Raw genomic sequence first — 15400 nt, forward strand, 5'->3', positions numbered from 1 at the left:
AATTCGAACGGTTAGCTTATGTTAATATTAAGTTGCTGGTTAAGTTGATTATATTTGAAAAAAATTGATGTGTCAAAGGAATTTGCATTTTGTCAAGCAAAATGATGTAATAGCGAAGAATTCCGTTAAGCGATTTCGAAAAGAGAAAATGTAGGTACTTGGTTCGAATAATTTAACGAAATAAGTTTGCCACTCGATCAGTTTCAAGATCAAGTTAGGATAAGATATTACGATTTATTTATCGAGAGGCATTTGTCAGGAGAATGGATTTTTATGAGAATCAGGGTATCGAAATTGACACGATGGTAGAGAAATCGAAGGTAGAGATAAAGGTAATGCAATAGGTATATATTTTTCAGGCAAGCACACAGGCAGGGTTGATAGGGGGGACTGACCTGGGTGACAATGGGGCTGTACTCGCTAGCCGTTGTACTGGCCGTAGATTTAATAGTTCCTGCTTCGTCAACGCTGACAGAAACAGCATCTGATGGTCTACAACTGCGTCTTCTCGTAGTGTCGTCTTTATCACGTCCAAAGTCGAACCTTCTGGCCTCGTGTCTACTACCGAAAACGATTTCGCTCTCAGTTTTTTCCCTTCTAGGCCTCTGAAGACCGTCACGACCGAACGAAAAGTCCGTAAGAACCGGCTCGCCGGTACTCACGACGTTCCCTTTTTTCCCGACGATACCGGCAACGCTTATCTCGCTGCCACGCCGGTTACCGCTTGAGAATATGCTCGATCTTGCTGAGTCTGACTTCTGTAAATATGCAGAGTGTCTCGCGGAAGGAAAAAAGTCGGAATTCTCGCGGCGGAAAGCACGTGCAAAAGCGCTGGACGTGTTGCCAAGCTTCGAATCGCTTTCTTGTCGTCTATGCGCTGCTTTCAACTGCTGTTGCTGCTTTTGATGATGCTGTTGCTGCTGCGAATGATTCTCATACTTCCTACGAGACGATAACTGATCCTGCCTCTTTAACGTTTTCTCCGTGGACGACGAAGAAAGGTGATTCTCGTTAATACACTTGCTCGTCTCCGTTGTCTCTTGCGAAGGTTCTTGTTTCATTTTATCCAACCGTTCGTTAAAACCCTGAAAGAAGCGGGTGAAATCCCACTCCTTCAGTAGAAGTTGCTCCTCCGCCTCGGAGCGCCGGTTGTTGTTAGCCGTGCCGCGATCGTCTGACATCTGACTAAGTTTCTAGGGAGCGCGCACGAGGGCGATAAACAAAGTGACAAAAGAAAAAAAACATTCACACGAAAAGAAGAAAATCATAGGCGTGCGGTGATACATAACGCGAGCTAGCTGTGATATGGCAGTGCATTGCGATCAAGTGTAATTATATCAACCGGTCAATGGAATTCATTTTCTAACGTACTGACACACGTTCCACACGAAGCAAGATAATATATAAATAATAACATCTACTATATTTTATACGATGTTACGCGACATTGTCATGAGAAACATTCCACGATACGAAGCTACATGATGAAACGAAATCGTGAGACTCCGATTGATCTCATCTATCCAACTACTAGGAGCAATGATCAAGCGTCGTTGAAAGGAACTTTTCAACTGCGAATTTCGGAATATTTTATTTCGAGCAACGCTCGGTGCATACTCGCGTAATTATAATCTTTCTGCGAATAGATCATTATATACACTGTACATCGTGATGTTATCGATTGGCTCTCGATTTCGCCGATCCCCTCTTTTTCCTCTTTTTATATTTATATTCTTCGTATGTTTCGTATGGTTTTTTACTGCTTAACAACGGTGCTAATATTATATATGTAGCGGCGTTATGAATATATGTTTGTATGCCATAACATATAGTCACCAAGCGTATAATGTATCGTGTGAAAACAACGGATATACAAATAAAGCGGTTTCGATCGTTGGAATTGCACAAGAATAATTAATATGGAAATTGACATGTGTTTCTGACTATTTCCGACTAACGATAGATATATAACACATCAGAGAGATATATCTATAAAAAGGGGAAACATAAATACAATGCAATCGTTTGTATCTTCATTCTCTCCTCCGATTCTATTAAAATCTGATCTCGAAAATGTTGAAGCGTGTTCGAAGAATGGAAAGAATTGAAAAAATACATGGATCGCTCTATGAAAATGTAAATAAACGACACAAGAGTAAATATTACATTCAATCCGTATGCGAAAATTGACCGATCCGTGTCATCATCAATACACATAAAAACGACAAGAAGGCGCTAAAAAATATTACGTTGACTTGCATTTAGGTTGACCCATAATTGGAGAACACTTACCCGTTTCATGACTAGCGTACGATCTCCTGATTCTTCTTCATCAGGGGTCGGTGGAAGAGGTCGATTTGGTGCTCCACCTGCGCGCAAAAAATAAAATAAAAGTATTTACTTTACAATCGAGATGGAAGTTTGTTGCGGGCTTTATTCCGTAAAAACTTTGACAGGAAAAAGAACTCTAGAATCAGCTCTGTTTCCATATCATTCAAATATTCATTCAAACGTAGTTAAAGAATAAACTAAGACAAAAGCTTGCAACTCAGCTTCTACATGTACATATTAGGTCGTCCAAAAAGTTTCTTTCGTTTCATAAGGAAGTAATGGTTGCACAACATATTCCGTTTTATATTACTTTATCGAATTACGTATGATCCATTTTGTTCTATCAAAATAAAGATCACAACGTTCGACAGATTAGGTTTCATGTTTGTATAAAGATGCATCGTTGTAAAAGACGTGTCTGTAAAAGAAGACACTTTTCGGATAACCCAATACATATATTTTTACAAGATTTTCAAAACTTTTTACAAGATATAGTAAAACACATATTTTACAATGATTAATAAACTCATAACCTCCGATATCACGAACGATTATACCGCTTACTTTTGTATACAAAAATAATTCTTATTCGTTATTTCGTCTCATATGAAAAGTACGTCTAGCTAATGAATTTTCAAAATCAATTTTTGCAGATACAAAAAAATGTTGTAACAAATTCTTCTCTACTCTTCTACAACAAAATTACTCCTATCAAATTACATACATATCCCTCAAAACCTTTTATCTAAAATATTTTCGATCTCGTCGATGGTATCGGGTGTCCGACGAAACAATTTCAGTGGGACACCGTGTACATTTAAAGTGAATTTTCGTGCTGTGTTCTAATCTTTTAATTACATAACACAGTATTTACATAATTATACTTAATTGAGACATTCATATAAATAATATGCATTTTCGCGAAAAATATAAAAAAATTCTTGTTCGATGTCCTACCTTTCGGCTTACCTTCGAGGTGTGAATTCTGAGCATTGTGCGACGATGTCGACGATGGATCTGCCGATGGTCTGAAAGGAGAAAATTCGGGTCTGCAGCAACACACATAGAAATGAAGAGGATCATGATGGCGCACGAACGATGCGGAATGCGTAGTGTATGTTGCGTGGCGATGCGGCGAAGACGACGATTCGAAGCAACGTGTCGAAGCGGAATGAAAGATGAAATCAAACAAAACAACATCGGTAAAATTAATTTCATTTTTCCTTACATATAAAATATATAAATATATAAAGTTAACTGTAAATTATTCTCTGTTTGTTATTTAACATTAACTACTGCACATTGATTCAACTTTTTCCTCTGTCGCGACAACTATTTGTTAAATAACTACTCTATTAGTTAAAATTCTTCTTTCAAACGAAAGATTTATTATTAATACAAGTAAAGTTCCCACCGATACAGAAACCCTGAATAACAATTTAACTTATTATTTATTAGTGATTTACAATATTACATTGTTGTTTTGTAAGCTGATATAATTATGAATATAATTTGATGAAATAATCTTGTGCTGGATATAATTGAATATAATTTTCTTTGCACAATCTTTGTTAAAAATGGGAAGTGATATACATGGTAATTGTTATTTGATAACGAAAACGTTATTATCTAGCAGTAATGAATTCTTATGATTATGTCCCTTTCGTGATAATTTTTGCGATCATCGACAGTTGCAAACTTTAACCACTGACTGATTTTACAATCCCACCCTATTGTTTTCACCTATTATACATCGTTATTCCATAGTCCTACATAATATTTTCATCTAAGATAGCCTTCTTCGTTTTCTAACGTAATTAACTTATTAACGTAATTGTTTGCAACTGAACGAGCCTCGTGTCACAATTATTGGGTTGGTAACTAAGTGATTGCGGATTTTGTTAATACCACCTAATGGCAAGATCCGCAATCACTTAGTTGCCAACCCAATATTAAGCAGTTGGAAATATCTTACAAATCCTTTTATCTGTAATTTTTTGACAATATTTTACAAAAATATCGCTATAAGAAACACGGAACCATTATTAAATATTAAAATTGAAATCTATTGCTACGAATAATCGTTACAAGAGTAATCATACAAAATTTCATAATATTCGATTAGATAATATTTATGATCAGTTTACAATATGATATCCAAAGAGCTGAGTCAGCAACAGATGTGATGCCAGAGGCAATCATTTTACTATTAAATTAGTCAAGATGAGCTCAAGCATTAAAACTCTATAAACAATTTTTTAATTTTGTGCAAAATCATATAGCATCAAGCTGATATTCTTACTTGCACTACACGAGCGCGTTGCATGAATTTTCACAAAATTTTCAGGAGCAAATATGTATTATCTTGAACTTTAAACAACTAAAAGTTTCTTTCGATCTCTCAATTATTTGAATCTTCGTATAACAGTAGAAATAATTTAGTTCGAAATATACGAGATACGCTGTATCAGGATGAAGTAAAGAACGGGAAAACAGAAAAGATCGTGTTCTGTTATAAATAGCGACGATCATCTATCACTGAAAGGTAAATGTAAATTCCTGCTTTGTCGCTGTTAAATTGATAAATTAATTTCTCTACTTACAAAGGTTTCGGTGGGTCGCTAGCAAGTAATGTGCCATCGTTCCTTGCGTTATTTCCCCCTGCATCTTCAAGATCATCGTCGCTGTCGCTTTCAACGGACAAAGCCTGTAAAGCGAAAGAAATAGTCTGAAAACAAAGCAGGTTTTAATCGATGTTTTGAATCACAAATAACGCGATGCACTACGATACTAATCCAATAGGAAACTGAAACATTCGAAGAACCTTATAACGCTATAATGTTGTTATGTATACTATCGTGCATAAGTATTTGAACATTTGGTATAATCCAATCAAAACATTGATGTTTCCACTATACTCTCAATATCGTGATAGAAGAATGTTCCTCCACTGTTAATTCTTTACTTCTTGCCGTAACTGGCATCAAATGTTCTGCTAAATTGAAACTGAAACAAGGAATATACTTGTGTCAATCAAGTACCACACTTGTCTCTAATAAATAGCTGACACTTCGTAGAATCTGTAGAAACTTTTCAAGTTTAAACGTATATTACAATTATCGTAAGATCTTCACATTGCGTAGATACGTGGCCTTAAAGTCACTAAACATGGATGTTGCTTTTTTATTTATGCTTACTGATGTCAACTATTATTTTCATCGGTACCTACTAACCGAGTATACAGCTAATTGAGATAAGATCAGAGGTAAAAATTAGATTACACAGCGTTATTTAACACGTTGACGCCGGCGCCGATATTCATGGTTTTCTTTGTGACGCCCGAATACACAGTCTGCTTCGTGGGGCAACGCAGCGTCAGATTAGACTGTTCGACACGACCGCAATTTTTCAACTTTGACCTCAATTTATAGTAAAATTACAAAAATTATACGATTCCTGTTGGATTCAATGAATTCCGTGGTCTTCAACTAATACATTGATATACAATAGTTTGGCAATATCAATTTGCATATATCTATAAATGTTAAGTAAAGCTGACGGGAGCAGCTTTGATCCTAATTTTGTACTCTTTTCGATTTTTCTCAAAAAGTCTAACGCGAATTCTGACCATCGCACGCAATTCTGTGAACATTTTTCTATAAGAAACGTTCATAGCGCGAATCAAAAAATTTTTCAATTCCGTACAGGAAAAAAAATAGTCACGCGTGTTCGTCGGAGAACGTTGACACGCGTGAGGAACATGCACGACCAAAATAGTGTTAGCTTACGTTAAATTTTTAAAATAGACTGACAAAAAGTCAATATGTATGCTAGCTACTTCCAAAAATCACAAGTGTGTTATAATGTTGAGATAAAATAATATAAACCTATTTTGTACTACCTATTTTTTGAAATACATGTATGATCCATCGCGATGCACGCTGCCTCACGAAACAAACTCGAGTGACCCATCGGTAGTGTACGCCGCTTCACGGGACAGACGCGTGTGACCCGCCGATGGTGCACGCCGGCGTCAACGTATTAAAGTGTATTTTATATATTTGCAATAATTTAGAAGGACCCTAATAATACTTACGCAGGATAGTGTGTATCGCTGTAACACTTACTTGGTCGAGTATACTGGAAGACTGTGGCATTTGTTTATTGTTTTGATCATTGCTGCTTGCGGGTTGACCGGAGTTGGATGTTGATGACGCAGCCTTATGCTGCCTGTTCGGCCTTGGCGGGGCCTCTGGGCCCTGTGACACACCAAGCTCGTTGAGTTGAGCGGCCAGCATGTCCAAGTCCTACCACCCACACACACACACGCACAGCCCCGTTAGTCACTGTTCCGAGACACCTCCAAAAATTGTTTAAAAGCCGCCACCAACCAGCCAAACGAAGCAAATAACGATGGTACAAAAGATGCAAGCTACTCTTATGTGAAACTGTTACACTGTCTGTAGTACAGTGCAAATTGTTTGTCATAAATCGAATTGAATGATTTGAGATGACGATGAAATTCGTGGATAGATTACCGATTTTTTTATGGTTGGTAAGAAACAATAATTCGGGTTTAAAGTTAGTCATTAATTATTATCCATATAATCTAGATCTACTGGTTCGTAATGTTATGTTTAATTCTAATTGGAAAGAGAATTATTTGAAATACGCTACTTTGCGAAAATTCCGATAAACGCTAAATAAAGTAAATTGTACGTTGTGTACAAGGAATTTTTAATAAACGACTTCACTGCATGTACGAAAAGAACTAGTTCGAATAATGACAATCGCTATGTTTTCTTTTTCCTAATAAAATTTTCCTTAACACTTTACCGACTACTAGCGGTTCAATAGCATACACATGTCCGACTGACATCTCAGGCGCAGATTCTCCCTAGCGCCGGCTCTGTTTCTGTTTAGACTCTCCAATACCATTATTTTTGTTTATCACGAACTATAAGTTTTTTGCAAATTGGTATAAAACTGTGGGAGCTTACAAAGCACCGCAATTAACGCAACTGAGCAAGGTACCATAGTAATAAATAACAAATTACTATTCAAATAATGAGAAAGATTGTCGGCGATAGAAAGCCGATCGATAGGCTATCGGTCGGTAAGCGTCGGCGACAAAAAGGTAATTAATAGGCTATCGGTCGGTAAACGTCGGCGACAAAAAGCCAATTAATAGGCTATCGGTCGGTAAAGTGTTAACATTTAACGTATCGTGTATAGGTAATTGCATCTATAGGTTACGATTGGCCACCCTGTATATGATATCAAAATCTTCTTTTATATCAAAATGATAGATTCAATTAACAGTAATGTAATGATCTCAAAGTACATATATATATTTATACTAATGTTTCCTAATGATCTCAAATAATTACTGGATCATGGATTAATACGTAATGCCTGTCGTCATTGAGAACGATTATCGAACAAATACATTGGTGGATCATGAAAATGAATGGTTCGTTTCTTCTCCGGTATTTTTAATGAAAACTAGAAAACGATTATATTATTATACTGTATAAGAAACTACTTATATGACGCTTATTTTTAATAAAAAGAAAAAATACCAATATGTTATAAATGATACGTTAATACAATGATGGATAATCCTAATTCACATTCGAGCTACATTTTACGCATTTTGTTGTGCACACGTGAAACAAATTAAACTGTTTTAAATTAAACACAGTAGTGTGGACGATCAAAGGACATAAACACGCTAAACAAATATAATTTGCATTGTAGCCACAGTACCTCATGAACCGAATACAAATAGACGATAATTTGAGCAAAAACATGATATCAGTAGAAAATCAATTACGAGAATACTTCATAGAAAAAAATTCTAGACTTGCATCGAAAGCTGCATTGTTTCAACCTTGTTCTATTTTTTCTTTTTTTTCAATAAGTACGCAATCAATTACAAATAGATAACGCTTTTTTCTAGTAAAATTCTCTTTAAAAGAAACACAGCTACAAACAACGATATGTATATTATTGGTCTTGTCTGTTACAAATCTAAATTAAGGAAAAGAGATAAGTAGATCGCTAACGTATGGCAAAATTGTGTATAAATAATCGAAGTTTATGACCATATTTTACAGATAACTTTATCTGACCTCCCATTGATTATTTTCTTCAATACTTTATTAACATGAAACGTTACCTCTATGAGAAAACTTTTCAAAAGTGTTTATAAATCATAGTTTATCTTACGATTTTATCGGTCTATTATGTTAAGAACGTACTTTAGCGAGTCAGACTCGCTAAGGTACGGGAAGGGGTTAAAGAACGCAAATGAAAAAATAATTAATGCAATGTATCTATCGCGAGGAATAAAAAACAACAAAATTGTGATAATTTGTTACTTCTTTCTTTAACAGTGTTCAATTATTATCAAACCATGATTAAGTTAAATTATAACATAAACCGAAAATGGCAACGATAAACTTGTCCGTTTCCTTGATAACTAACATTATGACAATAGTGCATTAAATGATGACATTAAATAATTATTATGTTACTTCTGAATTTGTTTTTCTACGCCGGAACAACACATATACATATGAAAAAGAAAGAATGCCAACCGGGATAAGATAGTCTCAATCGTAATTGTTAGTTCTTGTTCCGATATGTGTCCATAATAATAACAAATTGTATATAATTTTAATGTCGGTTTAATGAAATATCTCGTACGTTGATAAAAATGTTAAAGATATATTTCTTAAAATACCAACAATTACAAACACAACCATGAATTGCACTTAATGCGTTTAAGCAGTGTGTAATCGATCTCCGTGAAAGCATACATTCAGGGAGCTTGTCTGAAGCATTCAAGAACGTTATATCGTCTAAGTAATGGGGACTAAGCACGATAGCGGTAAATAGTACACATTTGCTAAAGATAAAATTCAGAAGTGTTGTTGAAACTTCGTATGTATAAAAATAAACCAAGCAAATTATGTAGTAATACCAAGACTACGTCATAGCGCGTGTAACCTGTTTTATAGACTGCATGTATAAACAATTAAAAATGTTACGCGTAGAGATAAGAATACGTGTAACTGTATGTATAAATGTAAAAATGGGAATGTAAAGAGGAAAATAAGTGTACGTGTTCTTACCTCTGGCTTCCTTGGAGGCAGCTACGGTACGTGTGAACATGGAAAAAAAACAAAAACCGAATAATTTCAAATCTGCGTGTAAGAAGCGCGCGCATGTGTTTATGTGGATATATCTATGTGTGCGTTTATAGGCGTGTGACATGTGTGTGCACGTGTCACGTTCATGAATGCAATTAAGTATACGCGCCCTAGGAAATAATTGTGCAATTATATTTGCGTGCACGCCAACGACTTAATAGCAAAATAGAAGGAAAGTCTACGTGCTACTGATTAAAATATGTATCTGTTTATGAGTATGTAGCAAAAGAAAGATATAAAGATATATATTTATATATACAATATAGTCTGATTTAGATGGAAACCAATTAAATATCTCAAATGATATGGAAGATGCGGAAATACGTATTTCAGGCAAAAGTTATAGATGACCATGAAAGTTCTGGGGAAAATCACAATCGAATGTTCAGAGAGAAACCAATATCTTTTATTGCATATTGTCATACCTTTCACGAGTATTTTCAAAACAATAACCATTCGTATCTTTTGCACAGACCGTTCCCAAGATATTAGTTTTCAAACGTTGTACGCTGTCGGTGTTAATATTACTTGACATTGTAGATCGCAAGGTTGCTCATCCGGACTTTGTACATTATCGCTCAAAAGTATACCGACGCTTGCTTACTTACGATAAGCTGCAACAAGCTTTCATCAAATTCCGATAAATTGATTCTTCGTAATCACTCTAGTTACGTATAATAGTACGTTATACTGGGTTGGCAACTAAGTGACTGCGGATTTTGTTATTAGGTGGTAATGACAAAATTCGCGATAATTTAGTTGCCAACCCAATAATCTAATTAAGTTGATCTTCAAAAGTCGATATATAATAATAAAATTGGTGTTTGTAATTGTAAAACTTTGTAGAATCAATATTTCTTCATCTGATAAACTCTTTATCTCCAGATTCTTTGATTTTTTTAATTATGAGGCAGACTACGAGGATATAGAGACTCCTGGTGTTAATACAGCCAGTGTTTTTTAAACATCAAATGTATATATTAGTATATATACAGTGAAATAAATCGTCGTTCTATTTTTTAATACCCGATATAAATTTCAGACGATTCCATAAAAAGGTAGTAAGTGTTGCTTCTAATTATTAATTCATCCTTAATTTATACAGTTTGATAAGATTCACGTATCGTTAGTACAAATCGACCAAAACGTCCAGAAACTTGTGAACGATAGCGTAACTTATGTCTTGCAAAGTATTGCATATAAGATGTGGATACTATCGAACAGGACGTAATTCTGCCGCGTAACAATAAAAGCTACCGCGCAATGAGTTGATTAGCATATAACTGTTTTCACATAGCTATTTATATTTACAACACATTTAACTATTTATTATTAGAGATGGTATTAAGAGCATCGCAAACAAATTTGAGCCTTCCTGGAAAGTTTCAAACACCTCGTAACTACTTTGGTAAAGAAAACGGGGAGAAAAGGAATAAATTTTTGTAAACTCAAATCTAATAGTAAATAAGTTCATAGTTCTAAATATAATCGAAACTTGACGATTAGGTTCAAAATACCCTTTCATAAATAATTTAACGAAAAGCTTGCGATAACTTTTTACTTCCATACAGAATTCGAATAAAATTCAAATATGAGCATATCTGTTGTATGTACGTAATTTCTAATCTCTCAAAGTTTAAGTATTACTTATAAGAGATTTGACTTTTCCAAACATCATAATTAGAGTGCGGGTATTTATATAAATTTATATTTTTATCATCGCAATTAAAAAAATGTTAACTTGAATAAAGACTTTTTTCACCTATTAGATATTATAACGTGTGCTGTATTTCGAATATTAAGCATATATATTTTACGTTATGTGTACACGTTCTGTAAATTTTTCATAAACACATAACATCCGCAGTCTAATAATAACACTTGTATGTACGTAAATTTATTCCTGAGCATACATGCTGTACCCAATCTCGTTCCTACATATCATCTTACTGATTTGTTATCAATATGAAGAATCAATCGAATCAGAATTATCGATTTTGACTTATCGAAGTTAAATACACAAATATATACCGGATTTTCGAAATTGGAACGATTATTTTCTCAGAAATGAAGTCCTATTTTTAAAAAATCTTATATTTTATTTCCCATTTATTCTCATGTATGTGTTATTAATGTTATAATGATATTACATAATCGGCTATATATCACCTTTGAACGTTACCATTTCGAAAATATGCTTGAATACTGGTTTCCATTTGAAATATTAATCATGCTATTCTCAAGAATTTTCGAGGTCTGCAAGATTAAACATCTGATATTTTACAGCTGTTGTTTAGAACGTATGTTCCTGTATCTTGCACACTCTGCGAGATATTTAACCGTTTCCATTTAAATTGGACAAAGTGTATATATATACGTAACAAAATATATGATACACAAAATACATTAAGTTGATGAAAGGCAGCAAGAAGGCAAAGTAGGATAAAAATAGCATGTACTTTTCTACAATCTTTATAAATTGGAGTAGTTTGTAGACTATATCTATCTATATATAACATGTGTATGCTGAGTCATCTAACGTTAGAACTTGGCATTTCTTCATCAATTTTAATGATACCAGAAAATGTCCAAGGAAAAGATATTTGCTATAAAAGAAAAAATATTATGACAAACAAATTTTTGTCGCGTGATCATATTTTCCAATGTTTTAAGGTCGTCTGTATTTTTTCTGATAAACAAAGCAATGTCTTTATTGTTGTAATATTGAAATAAAACAATTTTGAACAGATCAAGCGATCTTTCTGAAAAGTAGTCTATGTTATGGAAACAATGTTTCCATGTTTAGAACGCAATAAATTTATTATCCAGTCAACAGACACAAAGCCACATGAAAATATTCGAACTTACATTTGCAACTTTTAACGCAATCAAACATGTACGTCGGACAGAAGTATTTAAAACAATGTCACATCTACAGGAGGAAATGCAAGAGAAGTACCTAGATTCTAAATCATATCCTTTAAATTGGAAAATTCACCATTATATATTTACATTTGTTTACAGTGAATTTATTATAATCACAGATCCATAGCGAGTCACGAAAGTATTTTTGAATGCGTATAAACAATATTTACAATGAATCTCCGCATCAGGTATAACGAGCGATAAACTCAATTGATGTCAATAAAAGAAGATTTTGAATTTAACGAGTTTTTATAAAATAAGAATATAGATTATTCTTAACGATATGTATAGAATGTCAGATGTAATTACTTGATAAGCTTAAAGATATAGACGATTAAAATTACGTACCTAATGATGTACTGTGAGTATACAAGCAATGTTATCGAAACTGCATTGACAAAGTGAGATGGTTGCATGGTTTATAAACCTTTTTATTTGTTCTTTTTTTTTTTGTATTTTTATTGCGATAAAATATCATCGATGATATGACGTAAAATATCTTAGATGTTAAGGATCGTGCTTTTATTCGATCGAAAGTACTATGAAGAAACTACACCTAATTGAAATTATTAATTGCAAAAAAATGTTGATACTGTACTGACAAAACTTTTCGCAAACCACTACCTAAATAACTGGATCATATATATTTATATCGTTGTTGATTATAACTTTTGTTATTTGAGTTTTTCCTGTAACTTGATACATGATAATTGTCGAGTGATAATGATCGTACAAAGAGGAAAATCCGAAAACTTTGTTTTCTCCATTTTTACGATATAAAAGCTAACGATACTGAAATTTTTACATTTATTGCTGGAATTTCTGGTAAATACAAGCATGCGCGTGTATCAAAAAGGAAAAAGATAAATAATTTTATTTTAAGAATATGCTAGTATCAGTGAATCAGCTGACGAACATTTCTCTTTATCTTACACATAGTTCATATTTCTCACTTTTAAGACCCGGCCTCGTCCAGATAAGTGTCCCAGAAATTCAAGTATCCGAGGGGGAAAAAAAGGAATGTCAGTAAGATATCGATATTTAACACGAACATAAAACGCGAACGCATCGATGATAATACGATATTTTTCCTTCGATTGATAAAATGCGACTGAAACTAAAATTATTTAGTACTAGCATGCGTTCATATGTTTATAAAATAATTTTATTCTGGCTTTTATCCTTGCAGTACTATGTGGACATTTATACGTCATCTATGTCACAGAGAGGACAATTGTAACAGTACATTTTTGGTGAATATACATATACAGTATAAATGCGTGATTGAAGTGTGAACATGATGTTTCCGTTGCTCTCAAAGTAAGAAACATTAAGCATAAGTAAAACAGAGATAAAAGTTCGTTGGTATTGAAACTTGCACAATTTCTAATGTAATTCAAATTGAATCATACGCGATGATTGTTGATATCGTTTTCCTTGGAGAAACTTCGGAAGTGATAGGAAACATATAAATTTGGAAAATACGTTCACTGCGTTTAATCGAAAATCTACTATTTAATCTCAGTCCCAAGAAATGATTCATTTGCGATTTTAAATAAAATGCCGTGTTAACTTACAATGCCAAATATAGCAAAATCTGTTGCAACTTGTAAAACGTCGTTGAACAAAAGAAAAGTTGAGAATACATTAAAAAATTTCTTTTGTATAAGATATAAGTACAAGTGCGTGCGTGTGTGCGCGCGTGCGTGTAACGTTGCGAATTGCCTGTGTACAGAGATTTCTAGCCCGAAATTTAATTGTTTATAACTTGCATATCAACGTTCATGTTTGTTTCGGTTCCCAAAGGAGGACTGCCCCACATATGTATGTCACTTGTCGAAAGTTGCAAAGGTAAGCGTTTGGATACTTCCATGTACCTGCCTATGTAGATTCTTTTCACTATAGATTATTACTAACATTTACACATATACATATATCAAACAAGAAACGCCAAAAATCTTGCGAATATTGGAAAATATTAATCGCGTAGAAAAATCTCTTTGCCGTGATATTCGTCTTTTTATAATGAATATCTTAGTAATTATAACGATCAGGGCAAAATACGGTTATACGCATAACGTACAAATGAAATTGCTCAGAACATCGACGTTGGCAATGCATTTGAAAATCATCGAAATCGGTGAGCTGTGCCCTGATCGATATAATTATCAATACTTTTCCTCTTCGAATCTAAATCTAAATAAATCTGACATAATCGGTCAAACGTATAAGATACCGATGTTAAATAACTCAGTTTATTTATTATTTTGTTATTGACATAAAATAAGTGTCGGAGGAGAAGTTATAAGATACAAGAAAAAATAATTGCGAAAACAAAAAATTGAAAAGACTTACCATAGGTTTAAACACATGACTATTTCTTTGCGATGCAGCTTGTCCACCAGAACCTCCACTACCAGCTCCGCCAATAAGAGGTTGATGATTGGATGGCGGTGTTGAAACTTTATGAGGTTGCCGTGGATCATCCCTGGGTGTTGGAGGTAATGGCCGAGATGGTGGTTGGGGGTCTGGAACTACTATACAGTGCAAAAGTAATTATGTAACATTTGAGAAAGTTTATTCGGTGTGACAATAGATAGAAATTTTACATAAAAACGTAGACGATAATTAGCGATATACTATCAAACGCACCGATTAATCTGTGTGGTATAGCAGGACGTGCAGGTGGCCCTGGTTCTGGTATATCTCTTTGAGTTCTGCTACTCGGTTTTTCTTTAGCAGCGGGTGGTTGTGGATTTACTTCTTGGGTTAGAGTCCTACCTTCCTGAATTTGTTGGAAATTTCTACGCAAAGTATCACCACCAGGTGCTTGAACAATGGATGACGCTTCACCAGCTAATGCCGGTTCGTCTTCTTCATTTTCACTACCGCTATATCGGTAATCGTCTCTTTCTGTGTGACAAATT

General features: G+C 34.2%; 1 protein-coding gene across 14 annotated transcripts in view; it reads right to left on the reverse strand.

Moving 5' to 3' along the window:
• Positions 1 to 15400, reverse strand: part of LOC126928708 (serine/threonine-protein kinase mig-15) — a 77615-nt gene that overhangs the window by 18672 nt on the left and 43543 nt on the right. For 2 of the 14 annotated variants that reach the window (XM_050744377.1, XM_050744370.1), the window contains exons 8-15: positions 15126 to 15386; positions 14829 to 15010; positions 9471 to 9491; positions 6459 to 6638; positions 4935 to 5038; positions 3289 to 3380; positions 2293 to 2369; positions 396 to 758 (exon numbers count right to left, since the gene is read on the reverse strand). In XM_050744377.1, coding sequence (XP_050600334.1) covers positions 396 to 758; positions 2293 to 2369; positions 3289 to 3380; positions 4935 to 5038; positions 6459 to 6638; positions 9471 to 9491; positions 14829 to 15010; positions 15126 to 15386 — 1280 coding nt within the window. Of the gene's footprint in view, positions 1 to 395; positions 1194 to 2292; positions 2370 to 3288; positions 3381 to 4934; positions 5039 to 6458; positions 6639 to 9470; positions 9492 to 14828; positions 15011 to 15125; positions 15387 to 15400 lie in introns of all 14 variants that reach the window. The other 12 variants (XM_050744380.1, XM_050744384.1, XM_050744369.1 and 9 more) reach the window with 11 other exon arrangements.

The sequence above is a fragment of the Bombus affinis genome, chromosome 2, assembly GCF_024516045.1.
Source record: "Bombus affinis isolate iyBomAffi1 chromosome 2, iyBomAffi1.2, whole genome shotgun sequence".
Lineage (NCBI taxonomy): Eukaryota > Metazoa > Arthropoda > Insecta > Hymenoptera > Apidae > Bombus > Bombus affinis.